The sequence below is a fragment of the Dermacentor albipictus genome, chromosome 1 (assembly GCF_038994185.2).
Source record: "Dermacentor albipictus isolate Rhodes 1998 colony chromosome 1, USDA_Dalb.pri_finalv2, whole genome shotgun sequence".
NCBI classification, from domain to species: Eukaryota; Metazoa; Arthropoda; class Arachnida; order Ixodida; family Ixodidae; genus Dermacentor; species Dermacentor albipictus.
In genome coordinates, this window is record NC_091821.1 from 493452544 (window position 1) to 493469245 (window position 16702).

The 16702-nt window shown below is 48.9% G+C and overlaps 1 protein-coding gene across 4 annotated transcripts in view; it reads left to right on the top strand.

The window, feature by feature from the left end:
• The window catches only part of LOC135913105 (glycogenin-1-like), a 78179-nt gene that overhangs the window by 45763 nt on the left and 15714 nt on the right, over positions 1-16702 (top strand). For 2 of the 4 annotated variants that reach the window (XM_065445769.1, XM_065445779.1), the window contains one exon: positions 8391-8507. The exons of the other annotated variants lie outside the window; for them this stretch is intronic. In XM_065445769.1, coding sequence (XP_065301841.1) covers positions 8391-8507 — 117 coding nt within the window. The remainder of the gene's footprint in view (positions 1-8390; positions 8508-16702) is intronic. 4 annotated transcript variants of the gene reach the window in all.

A 16702-nucleotide genomic window follows, 5' to 3' on the forward strand; every position in this document is an offset into this window, starting at 1 on the left:
TTGCATTCGCACTGAGCAAAATCTTGCGGTGCTCAGCACACCGGACGAGAACTTCGCGGCACGGCTGCAGAAAGTTCGACTGATCTCCATGGGCCTCACTCAACACGCCGTTCAAGCGTACGTAGCAGCCCCAGACAACTCCTGCAACGGTGCAGTCTCAGGCCTTGGGCCCAACACCACTACGACGACGCTGCTCGAAAACCTCCGCTGCTCACAAGCCCATGTCCCTTGTCCAACACGATCGCATGATGGGACCTGCGAATACGGCCCTGGTCACATTCTCCGGCACCCACGTACCCCGCTACGTCCTTATGTACGGAGCAGAACTCCGCTGCCACGTATACCGACCGCGACAACAGGCGTGCAGCTTGTGCTGGTCGATAGGCCATCCGGTGAACGTCTGTCCCACGCCCGACAAACCTCGTTGCCCGGCGTGTGGAACATCAAACCCACCGAAAGAACTTGAGTGCACAACTAAATGCATTCACTGCAACGGCGCTCATCGTGCTACTGACCTTCGCTGTCCATCGCGTCAACTGCCGCCACACAACAAATCGCGCGTGCTTTGTGAGAAAAAAAAAAACATGAGGACCAGCGACCCCCGCCCGGATCAGCGCAAGACCAGCCTAGTACGACGACTCAGCAGAGCGCTCAGCAAGATATGAACCAAGCGGCAACGGCACCGGGGAGCTCGGCGGAGAACGCCTGGACTAGAGGACGCAGCCGCACTTGCGGATCACACGAGGATTGCCGCCAAACTGACTTGAGTCGCTCCAAGGGCCGCTCCAGCGGCCGTTCGAGGGACCATGGCCATAAGTGAAATGGATCTGCCAAGAAAGAGAAAACGGTAAGCTGGGCAGCGCAGTTCCTACCTCTATCCCCCTCTCCACATCTCCACACCCTTTCCGTCATACAACACTCTAAGCCCAAACCCACACCGCAACCCATGATGACCGACAATTTGCCGCGTCTTAATGACTCCGCACAAACTTCTCGCACCGACCACTGTACCGAACAGGCACTAAACGAAATGGCCGTCTCTCTACAGACAGAATTGGTTGCCATAATGCAGGCAGAAATGCAGAAAATGAAGGCGGTCATTATGGCTGAAGTCACAGCTACACTTCAACAGCTAATGCAACAGGCCCTGCAACCCGCAGTCCAGCAGATAGTGGCCGATATTAAACAACAAATAGCGGCTGCACTCGGTCAACTTTCAATCTCTCCGCCTTCGTCCAAGCGCTCCCTGTCCCCTTCACGTGAAACACAAAGATATACTTACCTTCGTCCTGAGCGATTACCGTCACCGGACCGAAAACCCGCCTCACTGGGCCCGCAACACTCACTTCCCGGCACCGCCCAGGCCGATGAGCCGCCACCCGGACAGCCCCCGGGTACAAAACACACACAAATAATACTTGATCATGGCCAGAAACCGTAAACGGACACGCGCTGCCCCCCAACTCCTAAGCATGTGACAATGGAATTGGAGGGGGTATACCACCGGAAACGCGGCTCCCTTGCGCAATTCATCGCCACACAGCCCCATCCCCCCGATGTAACAGCGTTGCAGGAAGTATATTGTAATCCTACACTTCCCGGCTACAACACATACACAGACACAATAAATAGCAACACACCACACCTCACAGCCACATTAGTGTCCAAACATTTGACCGTTATCGAACACATCCTCGAAACCTCACCCCTACCGCACGTGCTTCTCGACTTGGTCCCGTGCTCTCGCTCCCATAGCAGCCTGTTCGTGCTTAATATCTACAGCGCACCTAATGCAAGGAAGCATGAGTTCGGATATATTTTTGCACATCTATGCAAAGAGGCTAAACAGATGGTCATTGCAGGCGACTTCAATGTCCCGCACCCGGCCTGGGGTTACCAAACAGAAACACCAAAAGGACACCGGCTTGCTCAGGTTCTTGCGCTCCATCGCATGACTCTGCTGACAGAACCAGATCAACCAATACGATTAGGCAAAAGCGTAAGCAGAGACGCGTGCCCTGACCTCACGATGGTCAGAGGGGTAGATCAACACTGTTGGAGCAATCTCGTGGAGAACTGTACAGCGACCATTACATTCTAGCTACTGAACTGCAGGTACAACCAACACGCACTGCTGAATGTACTGTTAAGATAACAAATTGGGATAAATTCAGGCGTAACCCGTCCTCCCTAGATCCTCAGGACACCCCCTCCCTTTAGAAGTGGATCAAACAACTTCAAACTGATCTAAAAACTGCAACTCAACACATCACTGCGGCAACAGAGACGCCCGATGTGGATCTCCATTTGCTCCATCTCTGGGAGGCCCACAGAGGCCTGACCCGACTGTGGCGGCGGGAAATACATAAACGGAAACTTCGCCTGCGCATAGCCCGCCTAACTACGGAGGCAGATGACTACGCGAGCACCTTCACTAACAACAATTGGCATAGCCTTTGCGATCGCCTCAGCGGCACGCTAAGCACACCTCGCACTAGGTCGCTACTCTGCGCATTATTAAACCCTACGCAAACCAAAATGCACACAAGCAACGGACTCCGCACCATCCTCCACAAATCAGGTCTCGATGACACTACTTCGCACTGTACAGCAACGCTACATTGCTACAGGCACCCGCCCCACCTACAGAGACTACCCACACATAGACGCCACCCTCCTAGACGCCGATATTACAGAAGCCGAGGCTAGGGCCGCCTTGCAGGGCATTAGGCGCAACACCGCACCCGGGGCTGATGGGATTCAATACACACTCCTACGCAACCTAGATGATTGGGCCATTCAGGACTTCATTCTACAATGACCCCTGGAGGAATGGCACGCTTCCACAGAAATGGCGCCATACTAATCATACAATTACATCATACTCATTCCAAGGACTTGAAAATTATAGACCGATCAGCTTACTGTCCGTTGCCTACATAGTATTTACTAAGGTAATCCCAAATTGAATCAGGAACACCTTAGACTTCTGTCAACCAAAGGACCACGCAGGATTCCGTAAAGGCTACTCAAGAATAGATCATATTCACACTATCAATAATGTGATAGAGAAATGTGCGGAATATAACTAACCCTTATATATAGCTTTCATTGATTACGAGAAAGCGTTTGATTCAGTCGAAACCTCAGAAGTCAAGGAGGCCCTACGAAATCAGGGTGTAGACGAGCCGTACGTAAAAATACTGAAAGATATCTATAGCGGCTCCACAGCCACCGTAGTCCTTCATAAAGAAAGCAATAAAGTCCCAATAAAGAAAAGCGTCAGGCAGGGAAATACGATCTCTCCAATGCTATTCACAGCGTGTTTACAGGAGGTATTCAGAGACTTTTATTGGCAAGAATTGGGGATAAGAGTTAATGGAGAATACCTTAGTAACGTGCGATTCGCTGATGATATTGCCTTGCTTAGTAATTCAGGGGACCAATCGCAATGTACGCTCACTGACCCGGAGACGCAAAACAGAAGGGTGGGTCTAAACATTAATCTTCAGAAAACTAAAGTAATGTTTAACAGTCTCGGAAGAGAACAGCAGCTTACGATAGGTACCGAGGCACTGGAAGTGGTAAGGGAATACATCTAGTTAGGGCAGGTAGTGACCGCGGATCCGGATCACGAGACTGAAATAATCAGAATAAGAATGGGCTGGGGTACGTTTGGCATGCATTCGCAGATCATGAACAGCAGGTTGCCATTATCCCTCAAGAGAAAAGTGTATAACAGCTGTGTCTTACCAGTACTCACCCACGGGGCAGAAACCTGGAGGCTTACGAAAAGGGTTCTACTCAAATTGAGGACGGCGCAACGAGCTATGGAAAGAAGAATGATGGGTGTGACGTTAATGAATGAGAAAAGAGCAGATTGGGTGAGGGAACAAACGCAAGTTAATGACATCTTAGTTGAAATCAAGAAAAAAAATGGGCGTGGGCAGGACATGTAATGAGGAGGCAAGATAACCGATGGTCATTAAGGCTTACAGACTGGATTCCAAGGGAAGGGAAGCGTAGCAGGGAGTGGCAGAAAGTTAGGTGGGCGGATGAGATTAAGAAGTTTGCAGGGACAACATGGCCACAATTAGTACATGACCGGAGTAGTTGGAGAAGTATGCGAGAGGCCTTTGCCCTGCAGTGGGCGTAACCAGGATTATTATTATTATTATTATTATTATTATTATTATTATTATTATTATTATTATTATTATTATTATTATTATTATTATTATTATTATTATTATTTCTTAAGCAAGCCAAGCCACTGTCCCTCCAGAATCACCGACCTATATGCTTAACTTCGTGTGTAAGTAAACTCTTCGAGCGCGTTGTACTTTCGCGGCTACAACCCTTTCTCGAAGACAGCCATTTTTTTCCGGATACACTCTTTGGCTACCGCCTTAACCTCTCTACGCAGAACGATTTGCTGCAGCTTATGGAGGACGTTGTGGATGACCCCACTGCGGCACAGGCCAGAGCTATTCTGGCCCTGGACCTCAAGGGGGCCTTCGACAAGACCTAATTCTCGGCAATCTGGCTTCTTCCTAATGCAGCACACGTATCTATAACCACGTCAGAGCTTTCCTTTCGGGCCGCACAGCCACTATTGGCATAGGAGAGCTCCGGTAGGACGTTATCACACTCACAGGTAAAGGAACACCACAGGGTTTGTTCCTATCGCCCACTCTCTTCAACGTGGCTATGGCTAAGCTGCCCCCCTTACTGGACCAGATACCCACCATCCGGCACGCTCTGTATACCGACAACATTACGATCTGGGGAACACAGGGATCCGACAGGGCCATCCAGGGTGCTCTCCAGGAAGCTGTGCGTGCCGTGCAAAACTATGCAGCCACGTGAGGTCTTGCCTGTGCAGCCGAAAAGTCCGGATTGCTCCTTGTGCATAGGCGGCGCCGCAGAACCGACGAATCCTCTAATATATCCCTGTTTTTACATGGCAGCCCCATCCCTCAGGTAGCTAAGACTCCGTATCTTGGGCCTCCACATTCAGTCTGATGGCAAAGCCTCGCACACTACGCACCCTTTGGGTCAGCAGATAGCACAAGTCACACATATGATAAACTGCATTACTAATCGTAGAAGAGGCCTTCGCGAGAAAGACGTCCTCCACATAGTACAGGCCCTGATAATCACCCGGCTCACCTATCACTTACCCTATCATAATCTCACCCTCACTCAGACTCAGAAGATGGACGCCCTTCTGCGGAAGGCAGTGAAAGCGGCTCTTTGGCTGCCTCCACATGCTTCCACACAACGGCTTCTTCAGCATGGTATCCACAACACCGTAGGCGAGCTTGTCGAGGATCTTCGCAATGGTCAGCTCCAGCGTCTCAGACGCAGCCGTCAGGGCTGCGCTATACTCCCTCGCCTTGGCTACTCTGTCCCTGAGACACCCACACACGTCTAACAATATCGCCTCACTCCTGCTCTACGTGCTAGCATACAAGTAGCTCCGATTCCCCGCAATATGCATCCCGAGCGACACTCCGCCCGTAGACGTGCCAGAACTCAGGTCTTGGCACGCATTTTTGGAGACGGCACCACAATGACACCGGTTTTGTACACTAACGTGGTCCGCTACCCAGGGAGGCGGGCCATGTCTTTAGCCGTAACTGACAACACAGACGCGCTTAGGGTGTTTGCCGCATTCTCACAACGTACAGCTGCTCAGCAGAGGAAGAGGCTAGCCCTGGCCATTGTCCACGCCTCGACCCTTCCCGCACAAGACACCCCCATCACCATTGTGACGGACTCGCAGGCTGCCTGCCGAGCCTTCGCCCAAGGACTTGTGACTGCACACACACATCGAATTCTCGCCTCTGTCCCCCTCCCGCGTTACGCAGAGTGCGTATCGTCTGGACTCCTGGACACGCCTCTCTTCATGGTAATGAACGCGTTAATGCGGTAGCCCGAGTCTGATTGGCCGGCACCATCGGAAGAGCTGTCCAACGCACACCACGCACCGCCAGAGCCCCTACAGTACACCGAGACGCTCGAGCACTACCGACAAAGCCGCCATAATTATCCCCCTCCTCATCCTTCGCCTAATAGGGGAGATGCCGCTATCTGGAGGCAACTGCAGACCAATTCATTTCCATGTCTCCACATGCTACATATATTTCATCCCACCCTATACCCTTCCTATTGCCCCACTGTGGGGCCAAACCCATGGTGTACCACTCCACATGCGAATGCCCTAATTCTTGGGGAGTTCCTCCTATACCCAACACTACCCTTTCCTCTTGGGAGTCTGCGCTGCTAAGCACAAGCCGGCAGGAGCAGCAACGACTGATCCAGCGGGCTCGCGAAGTCGCGCATGGCAATGGAGCCCTGGACTGAGGGCCCCACTCATCGAGGAAATTTTCTACTGGTTTTGCCAAATAAATGTTTATTGTCCCTCTCTGTCTCTGGCATCGTAGTTTTGGCAGGAAGCGTTTCTCTAGCGCTGGCGCCGTTTAGGTATTGCGGCGTTGCCTAGCCTATCTTGCGCTTATGGGTGCAACAACCGAGGAGGATAGGGGAAAATATTTTTCGTTATTCCATCCGCAAGAAGCAACGCGGCTCGCCGAAATATTTGGCTGCAGAGGACCGGCCGGGCGAGCTTTATAAATGCGCGGGACCCGCGCCTTTGTTAGGAAAGTAGTCGTTCATCAGAAGTCATACGTACTTTTACGGACGATTTGGAAAGGCTGCAACGCGAGCGTCTGCAGCTTTTTTTCGCACTAAATAACGTTCGGCGTTGTTGTAGTTGGAAACGTTCACTCGCTGCTACGAAAGCCGTGCTTCATGTTATCTGAGCCTCGTCGTTCACGCTTCTAATTCGGCAGGCTTCATTATGATGTTGCGCCCATTGCTTGGCGCGCTCGCTTCGTTGTAGTTGAAACCGTTGCTGGACTCAATCGGACACGAAAGTTGCGCTTCGTATGTTAGTTCGACACACCGTTCAGTGACGCGTGTTGCACACTGAAGTGATGCGCATTGCTGGACGTATTTCTTTTTTGTTTTAGTTGTACTCTGCTAACGAACTCGAGACTAAAACGGCGGTTCTCATCCTTTGAGCCCCCGCTGTTCATGCTACTCGTGGTGCAGGTCCAACATTTATATAGCGCGCATTGGTGCACGTATCTGTATTTGCGGGGTTGTTATTAAAGTCGGCAGTTACTGTACCTAGGCACAATAACGGCAGATATATCTTGAGTACGCCATGTCTGCGCGCATAATCTACTAACACAGACATCTACTAAACACAGTCGAAATTATATTTGGTTCAAAGGTGTCGTGCAAATAAAAGCTGGTTGAAACATTTTTAACGCGGAGAAGTAGGGTAGGTCGGTCAAGACGATTTTCAACGTTCGTACGTTTATAAAATTGTTATGGCCACGCACGTGGCGGGCTCACATATCAACAGTTCTTATTTTCGAAATTATTTCTGAAATGTCACGGCGTATATTTTCTTCCGTGCCAAGTATCATTTCTCAAAAAGCTGTGCCATACCAAATATTAGTTTATTCATCTTAGGATCACTTCACAGAAGGCCGATTTGAAAGCCGAACCTTCGGAATTACAGCATCAAGAAATTAAGGCCAGATGCATTACAAAGCCTTTTTGTAGTACGAGCAAACGCACCTTTGACAAAACATCTTCTGGAAGTAGTACACCACCATCGGTTCATATGGAGCCTAGACCCCACGTCTGTGTTTTAAAAAGTAAAAGGTAAATATCCACGTAGATCTTTTTCTGTGCTGGCTTTGGCAATTGTTGTGTTTGTCCTCTAGTGAAACTATGGTTTTAAGGAAAGTTGCTTCCATTACTTCGAATAAAAAATAAGAAAAGGCCGTTGTATGTGATAGCCTGATCATATTATGACAGATTCATCGCATATTGTACATTTTGTTTGGAATTTTACCCTCTTGCTTTTCAAATAATGTAATTTATCCTTTTATTTCTTTGGCTGCAAGAAGTATTTGTTATTGAAGAGCCGTTTTTACAAATGCGTATAAGTATTATAGTGTTTCCAACGTAAATAGGTGCGCAAGAACATTAAATAAAATTTATCGTCAGAAATTTTCCACCAAGCCATGCTTCTGTCGGGTTTTTCATGCTAGGTGGGCGCTTATTCTGTCAGAAAAATTACTTTTTTTAATGTTTTATACTGTACTGCATTTGTAGCGTAATGTCTTTCGGTGTGTATACCACCCAAGCAATGACAACTTTAGGGCTCGCGCACACAGAGTTCCTCCAGTGGGTCCAGTCGTGCAGGCGTGGGTTATATGCTTGGCCGCCACGGGGTCCGGCTTGATACCCAAGCCGGTCTCGGTCTGTGCTATCTCTAGCGTGTAGCCTCGCGTGCGTGCTCGCAGGAAGCGTCGAACGAAGAGGCGACCACGAAGGCCTCGCCGTCGGTTCGCACCCGCAACCAGAGCGTGGCCAGCCTGCTCAGCATCCTCGGCGACACGTCCATCGCCAACATCATGCAGGTGGGCCCTCAGTCGAATGTGCACGCATATGAACGTCAGCGAGGCACGCGTGTACGCCTCCTGCAATCGTGCTGGAATGTGAGATTGTTAAGGGTTAACGCCGACAAGAATGCGCTGTATCATTTGGAATTCGTCAAGCTCCAGTCCTTTGAAACTCGATATCCTCGATAACGTGGTAGACGTTGACCCTCAGAAGAGGAAAGCTAGGCTTGAAACAGATTTTTCTTCAACTCCTTGTCGAAACCTCAGCGAAGGCACGTCAGGGTGAGATAATGGATTTCAGTGTATTTTTCTCGTATTAGGACCACAGCAGTAACTGTGCAGCGGTAATTTTCGAAATTTCTTAACTTCAGTATCCAGCTCCTCTAGAATAGTCCGGCTTTACTGACGAATAATCGACTGCGTTAACCAACTACGTCACAATCCATGACGTCACGGCAAGCTGGTGCGGGGAACCAGCCATGTCTCGTTCTTGAGTCTTTTCTAGATTACCAAGTGGCCTCCTCTCTCTCTCTCTCTCTTGGTAATCGTGGCCTTTTTGGTGTTTCTTTTTCTTGTTATTGTAGCACCGTAATTTAATAACAAAGTGCAACTTTTCTCTTGCTTCGACAGCGTTTTCGTGTCATTAAGGTTTATGTGTTGTTATAAGTTGGTCCACTTTTTATTAGCAGCTATTCTTTCTGTACATCTTAAACCTGTCGCACATTTCAGTTTTTCTTGTTGATTGCTCATAACCACTACCCTCTTGCCTTTGGCACTTATGTTGTACTAAATAAATGAATAAACTCTAATATGAATGCGGTACAAGAGAGCAGCAGGCAGCGTCTCTCACCCAGAGCAGCTCAGGCAATCTCGAGCTCGCTCCTCCCGGACAACTGGCGATGTGGCTGCAGCGCCGGGCATTCCTCTTCACTACAATCGCCCCCCTCCTCCCCCCCATAGGAAAAGGAGCCATCCTGGTGACTCATGATGAACATAGAATCATCATCATCATCAGCCTGGTTACGCCCACTGCAGGGCAAAGGCCTCTCCCATATTTCTCTAGCAACCCCGGTCATGCACTAATTGTGGCCATGCCGTCCCTGTAAACTTCTTAATCTCATCCGCCCACCTAACTTTCTGTCGCCCCCTGCTACGCTTCCCTTCCCTTGGAATCCTGTCCGTAACCCTTAATTACCATCGCTTATCTTCCCTCCTCATTACATGTCCTGCCCATGCCCATTTTTCTTGATTTCAACTAAGATGTCATTAACTCGCGTTTGTTCCCTCACCCAATCTGCTCTTTTCTTATCCCTTAACGTTACACCTATCATTCTTCTTACCATAGCTCGTTGCGTAGTCCTCAATTTGAGTAGGACCCTTTTTCGTAAGCCTCCAGGTTTCTGCCCCGTAGGTGAGTACTGGTAAGACACAGCTATTATACACTTTCCTCTTGAGGGATAATGGCGACCTGCTGTTCATGATCTGAGAATGCCTGCCAAACGCACCCCAGCCCATTCTTATTCTTCTGATTAGTTCCGTCTCATGATCCGGATCCGCAGTCACTACCTGCCCTAAGTAGATGTATTCCCCTACGACTTCCAGTGCCTGGCTGCCTATTGTAAATTGCTGTTCCCTTGCGAGACTGTTAAACATTACTTTAGTTTTCTGCAGATTAATTTTTAGACCCACTCTTCTGCTTTGCCTCTTCAGGTCAGTGAGCATGCATTGCAATTGGTCCCCTGAGTTACTAAGCAAGGCAATATCATCAGCGAATCGCAAGTTACTAAGGTATTCTCAATTAACTTTTATCCCCATTTCTTCCCAATCCAGGTCTCCGAATATCTCCTATAAACACGCTGTGAATAGCATTGGAGATATTGAACTTTTATCCCCATTTCTTCCCAATCCAGGTCTCTGGATATCTCCTGTAAACACCCTGTGAATAGCATTGGAGAGATCGTATCTCCCTGCCTGACGCCTTTCTTTATTGGGATTTTGTTGCTTTCTTTATGGAGGACTACGGTGGCTGTGGAGCCGCTATAGATATCTTTCAGTATTTTTACATACGGCTCGTCTACACCCTGATTCCGTAATACCTCCATGACTGCTGAGGTTTTGACAGAATCAAATGCTTTCTCGTAATCAATGAAAGCTATATATAAGGGTTGGTTATATTCGGCACATTTCTCTATCACCTGATTGATAGTGTGAATGTGATCTATTGTTGAGTGGCTTTTACGGAATCCTGCCTGGTCCTTTGCCTCACAGAAGTCTAAGGTGTTCCTGATTCTACTTGCGATTACCTTAGTAAATAGTTTGTAGGCAACGGACAGTAAGCTGATCGGTCTATAATTTCTCAAGTCTTTGGCGTTGTCAGGATTGGGGGCTCAATCCCTTCGTCCGTAGTCCTTTGCCAAGATTGGAGTACGGCATGAATTCGAAGGTAGCTGGCCCATGCCGTCGTCCAACTTATTTACGCTGAGATCGTTGATGAAGTGAAGAACTGCTTCTCATCGAGAACGAGGAAAAAGGGGTTTATTTACAGAAATTAACTCAGTCTAACATGACTGCTTGAGAAAAAGAGTATTAGTCCAACAGGACTGCATGAGAGAAGTGAACCAGTCTAACATGACTGCTCAGGAGAAGTGCGTCCAACAATCGCACAACCACAGTTTTTATACACTCGATCCGCTGGTCCTACGACGCGGCGGCTGTTCGTTTACACACCACCAACTCGCAGCTGCTCTGAAGACCAGTTTACAGACACAAAGGCACACACATTCCGAAGCCCAAGCGACGGCGTTGAAGGTGGTGCCGTTCCGGAAAATCGACGTTGTCGATCGCGCGTCGCTCATTGTTCCGAGCCACTCCAAACCGTGAGAAGCACAAAAACAAGACGTTCCCGCGGTAGCTTCTTCAGGCGTGTCAAATCAGCTCCGCATTGGGGAACTCTAGAATCATTGTCCACACACCGAATTCGTCCCGTCACCATGTCGAAGGGGCTGGAGGAAGGCGGCGGGTTCCAGCGCAAAGGTCGCTTCTTTGAACGCCTCGCAGCTGCAGCACGGAGAGGTGGAGAGCGGGAGGTGCGCGTCTTGCACCCCTTGTCGTAATCGGGTGGCAAGGTGACAATCTTGTTGTGCAACCCGCCGTTCTTTACAGCGCCTCCATGGCCCCAAAAGTCTCGACTGTCTAGCGCTGACAACCGCTAGGCAGGAAGAGAACGGCTGCTGGTCAGGGGGGGATTGATGTCTTGGCTCGCAGCGACCACTTGTGCATTGATGTCACCGCCCCAAAACATCCAACAAGGACAGGCAACTGCAAAATGAACCCCACAACACGGCTCTGCGCCGAGATGACGTGCATTGGCTCTCACTTTAGACTCGCTAGGCTTCAAAAAAAACAACAACAACATAAGTGCAGAAACAAAAAAAAATGCTGCATTTCACTATGCCAATTTCTGAAGCAAATTCCTGCTGACAAATTCAGCAATCATGGAGGGAATCCTGCTAAATGAGAGGGGATCTTCTTCGCTTAATAAAATTAACACTAGTAACCCTAAAATTTAGGCGGGACCCTCAAACGCAGAATTCAAATTAGCCTGCTCAAACCATCCGCATTGCTATGCAACTTTCCCTTCTTATATCTAACGGAGAAGTTGTACTCTTGGAGAGTGAGGCTCCATCGGAGCAAGCGGCCGTTTTTGTGTGACATTTGATTGAGCCACGTCAGAGGACAGTGGTCGGTCTCGAAGATGAACTTCGCTCCGTACAAATAACACGACAACTTCTGGGCGGCCCAAACCAAACAAGCGCATTCCTTCTCTGAAGCGCTGTAGGCTTCCTCTCTTACATTTAGTTTACGGCTGGCGTAGAGGATAGGATGCTCCTCGTTATCGTCGCCGACCTGACTAAGTACCACGCCCATACCTCTGTCGCTTGCGTCGCATTGAACTATTAATTCCTTTGTGTAGTCTGGCGCGCGAAGCACAGGGCGAGAAACCAATAGCGTTTTCAAACTTTGGAAAGCGTTCTCTTTGTCCTTATCCCAGAGTACGTTACTCGGTGCTCCCTTTCGGAGGGCGTCTGTTAATGGACTTGCCAATTGCGAGTAATTCGGAATGTACCGTTGATAGTACCCCACAAGTCCCAAAAATGAACGAACGTCCGTTTTCGTGCGCGGCTGAGAAAAATCTCCAATCGTAGCTATTTTCAGCTCAGCCGGCCGTCTCATGTCCTGACCAACAACATGGCCCAGATAAGTAACCTGCGAACATCCAAACCTACACTTTTCCGCTTTCATCGTTAAGTCAACTTTAAACGTACGAAGCCTCGCATTCTTGTCGTAATAGAATTTGGCGTTCCTTTGAGCTATTTCCATGTTCTTTCCGACTAGTTCTCGGGTTGCGCTTAGCCGTTCCAATAAATTCAGCACGTATTCAACCACGGTTGGACTCTCCCCTCTTTCCTCCCACATCTCTCTTAACATTCTCAGTGGAGAACGGAGTGTCCTCCCATACACTAGTTCAGCTGGAGAGAACCCTGTCGCTTCATGTGGAACCGTTCGCAAAGCAAACAAAGTTGTCGGCAGACAGTTCTCCCAGTCCTCCTTGTGCTCGTAACAGAGCGCACGCAAAGCTCGCTTAAGCACCGAATGCCACCTCTCTACACTGTTTGACTGAGGGTGATAGACAGAACTGTGTATTAACTTTACCCCGCACTTTTGCAAGAATGTGGAAGTCAGTGCGCTCGTGAATACTGACCCTTGATCTGCCTGAATTTCGGCTGGAAACCCAACTCGTGCAAACACTGTCAAAAGCGCGTCTACTACTTCAGTGGAGCTGAGCTCTTTCAAAGGGATTGCTTCTGGAAACTTGGTAGCCGGACACAGCATGGTAAACAAGTACCTGTAGCCTGATTTTGTTTTTGGAAGAGGCCCTACCGTGTCTATTACAAGCCGTCTGAAAGGCTCTGTTATTAAGGGCACTACCTTCAGTGGAGCTTTCCAAGTCTCTCCTGGTTTACCAGAACGCTGGCAGGCGTCGCATGATCTTACAAAGTTTTCTACATCTTTGAAACAGCCAGGCCAGTAGTATTCCATAAGCAATCTTTCCTTTGATTTGTTTATGCCTAGGTGGCCGGACCACCCATTTCCATGACAAAGACTCAAAAGGTCCTCCCTATACTTAGTAGGTATGACTAACTGATCTAAAATCTTACCCTTTCGATCTCTGTAATGCCGATACAACAATCCTCCTCTCTCATGTATCGTTACGTTGCGCCTAGCAATGCCTTCTTTAGCTGTGTTACGTAATTTAGCTAAGCTCTCATCATTCTTTTGCTCAGCTGCCAGTGACTCTCTATCCACGCGTAAGAGTTGATCAAAGTTCTTTGAGGCCGGTGATAACAACGACCCTGTCTCGCTTGTGAGCGCGTCTGCTTGCTCTTCCTGCAGGCTAGAACTCTGACACTGTAGTGTTACGCTCTCATTGAGCTGGTCAACTGGCAGGCTCTCCTCAACTGTTCTTTTGTCCCTCGGGCCTAGCTCGGATTCGGGTATTGAAGCTATCCCCTTTTCTGCTTCAGCTGGAGGAGCTTGAGCATTTTCAGCCGAAAGCGCCGCGATCTTACGAGCTTGGCCTCGGGTCAATGCCTGTACTATGCCCTCTCCCAGTTTGAGCCCTCTGTCACGCAGTAACTGATTCGAACGATTCGAAAAGATGTAGGGATACTGCAGTGACAAAAATTTGGAAACTGCAGCCTCAGTCTCTAGCTCCCCGAATGGTCCACTGATTTTGACTTTGGCCATGGGCAGACATACGCTGTGTTCTTCTACAACCTGTTTTATCCATGCTACTTCTCCGGTGAAGTCCTCTACCATCACGTAAGACGGATGGACAATGTCCAGCGTGGCGGCACTGTCTCTTAGCACTCGGCATGGTTTTCCATTAACTTGCAGGTCGTGGAGATATGGACTTAAAAGTTCCATATTCTCATCCTTTTCCTCCACGTAGGAAAAAACTACGCTAGGCTTCTCGCAGTTTACAGCTATATGTCCCAGTTTGTGGCATTTGTAACAGCGAATTGGTCTAACAGATTCGAATTTTCTTTTCTGTTCTTTTTGTGTGGTTTCTCCGTTAAGTTTCTCCTCGCTCTTTTCTGCGGGCTTTTCCGCCATGTCTACAGGCTCGGATCGTCTAGTTTGCGCACCCTTTTTGAACGGAAATGGCTTCCGCGGTCCATTTCGACCGTCCCAGTTTCCCTCCTCGGCGTTCAACTTTCTACGGGTTGCGTACTCTTCGGCTAATTCAGCCGCCCTTTCCACAGTGTTTACATTACCTCTATCTTGCACCCACAGTTTCACAGCTTGGGGGATGGTTTTGTAAAACTGCTCTAGACACATGCATTCAATGATCATGTCTCTGCTGTCGTACGCTTCCGCGCTTTTAAGCCACTCGACTAGGTTGGCCTTTAAGCTATATGCAAACTCCGGATAGCCCTCGCTATCTTTCTTGCCTGTGCTCCTAAACCTTTGCCGAAAAGCTTCGGCTGAAAGGCGGTATTTCTTCAGGAGACTAGCCTTAACTTTTGCATAATCATACGCATCCTGCACACTCAGTCTGGCGATTACTTCCGCCGCCTCACACGGCAACATAGACAGCAACCGCTGTGGCCATGTACTCGGGCCGAAGTTCATCTTCTCGCAAGTCCTTTCAAAATTGCTTAGGAACAAGCCTATGTCGGTCCCGACCTCAAATGGCTTTAATAGCCTGTCCATGCGGTATGATTCTGCCTCACTTGATCGTCCTAGAGCGCCTTCACTTCCTTGAGACAACTCCAAACGTTTGCTTTCAAGTTCAAGTTGCATTTTTCTTAACTCGCGATCTTTATCGCGTTCCTCCCTTTCTTTTCTCTCTCGTTCTTCTCTCTTTTTCAGAAGTTCAAACCCCAGTTGAACTTCTTCCTCACTGGCCTGTTCGGAAATGATATGCAATAATTCTGATTTTAGCATTTCTTTACGTACATCTAGGCCCAGTTCCTCACCAACAATCAACAACTCGTCTCTCAGCAGTGTCCTTAATTCCATGACTGCTGCTTTACTGCCTTGATTCTGCTCTCTAAATCTAGCTAGTAAAACACAACCTAGCTAACACACAACAATCTAGCTTCCCTACTGTTCTAAACAGAACAACCACAAAATGAAGCCTAGAAAGTCAAAGCAAAAACCAAGCACTCACCGCAGATACAGCACCATGTCGCAAAGTCCATCCCACCGCTGCCAGCCAGTTGTCAGGATTGGGGGCTCAATCCCTTCGTCCGTAGTCCTTTGCCAAGATTGGAGTACGGCATGAATTCGAAGGTAGCTGGCCCATGCCGTCGTCCAACTTATTTACGCTGAGATCGTTGATGAAGTGAAGAACTGCTTCTCATCGAGAACGAGGAAAAAGGGGTTTATTTACAGAAATTAACTCAGTCTAACATGACTGCTTGAGAAAAAGAGTATTAGTCCAACAGGACTGCATGAGAGAAGTGAACCAGTCTAACATGACTGCTCAGGAGAAGTGCGTCCAACAATCGCACAACCACAGTTTTTATACACTCGATCCGCTGGTCCTACGACGCGGCGGCTGTTCGTTTACACACCACCAACTCGCAGCTGCTCTGAAGACCAGTTTACAGACACAAAGGCACACACATTCCGAAGCCCAAGCGACGGCGTTGAAGGTGGTGCCGTTCCGGAAAATCGACGTTGTCGATCGCGCGTCGCTCATTGTTCCGAGCCACTCCAAACCGTGAGAAGCACAAAAACAAGACGTTCCCGCGGTAGCTTCTTCAGGCGTGTCAAATCAGCTCCGCATTGGGGAACTCTAGAATCATTGTCCACACACCGAATTCGTCCCGTCACCATGTCGAAGGGGCTGGAGGAAGGCGGCGGGTTCCAGCGCAAAGGTCGCTTCTTTGAACGCCTCGCAGCTGCAGCACGGAGAGGTGGAGAGCGGGAGGTGCGCGTCTTGCACCCCTTGTCGTAATCGGGTGGCAAGGTGACAATCTTGTTGTGCAACCCGCCGTTCTTTACAGCGTCCCCTTTCTTATGGATTAGGATTATGTTAGCGTTTTTATAAGATTCCGGTACGCTCGACGTCATTAGGCATCGCGTATACAGGGCGGCCAGTTTCTCTAGAACAATCTGCCCACCATCCTTCAACAAATCTG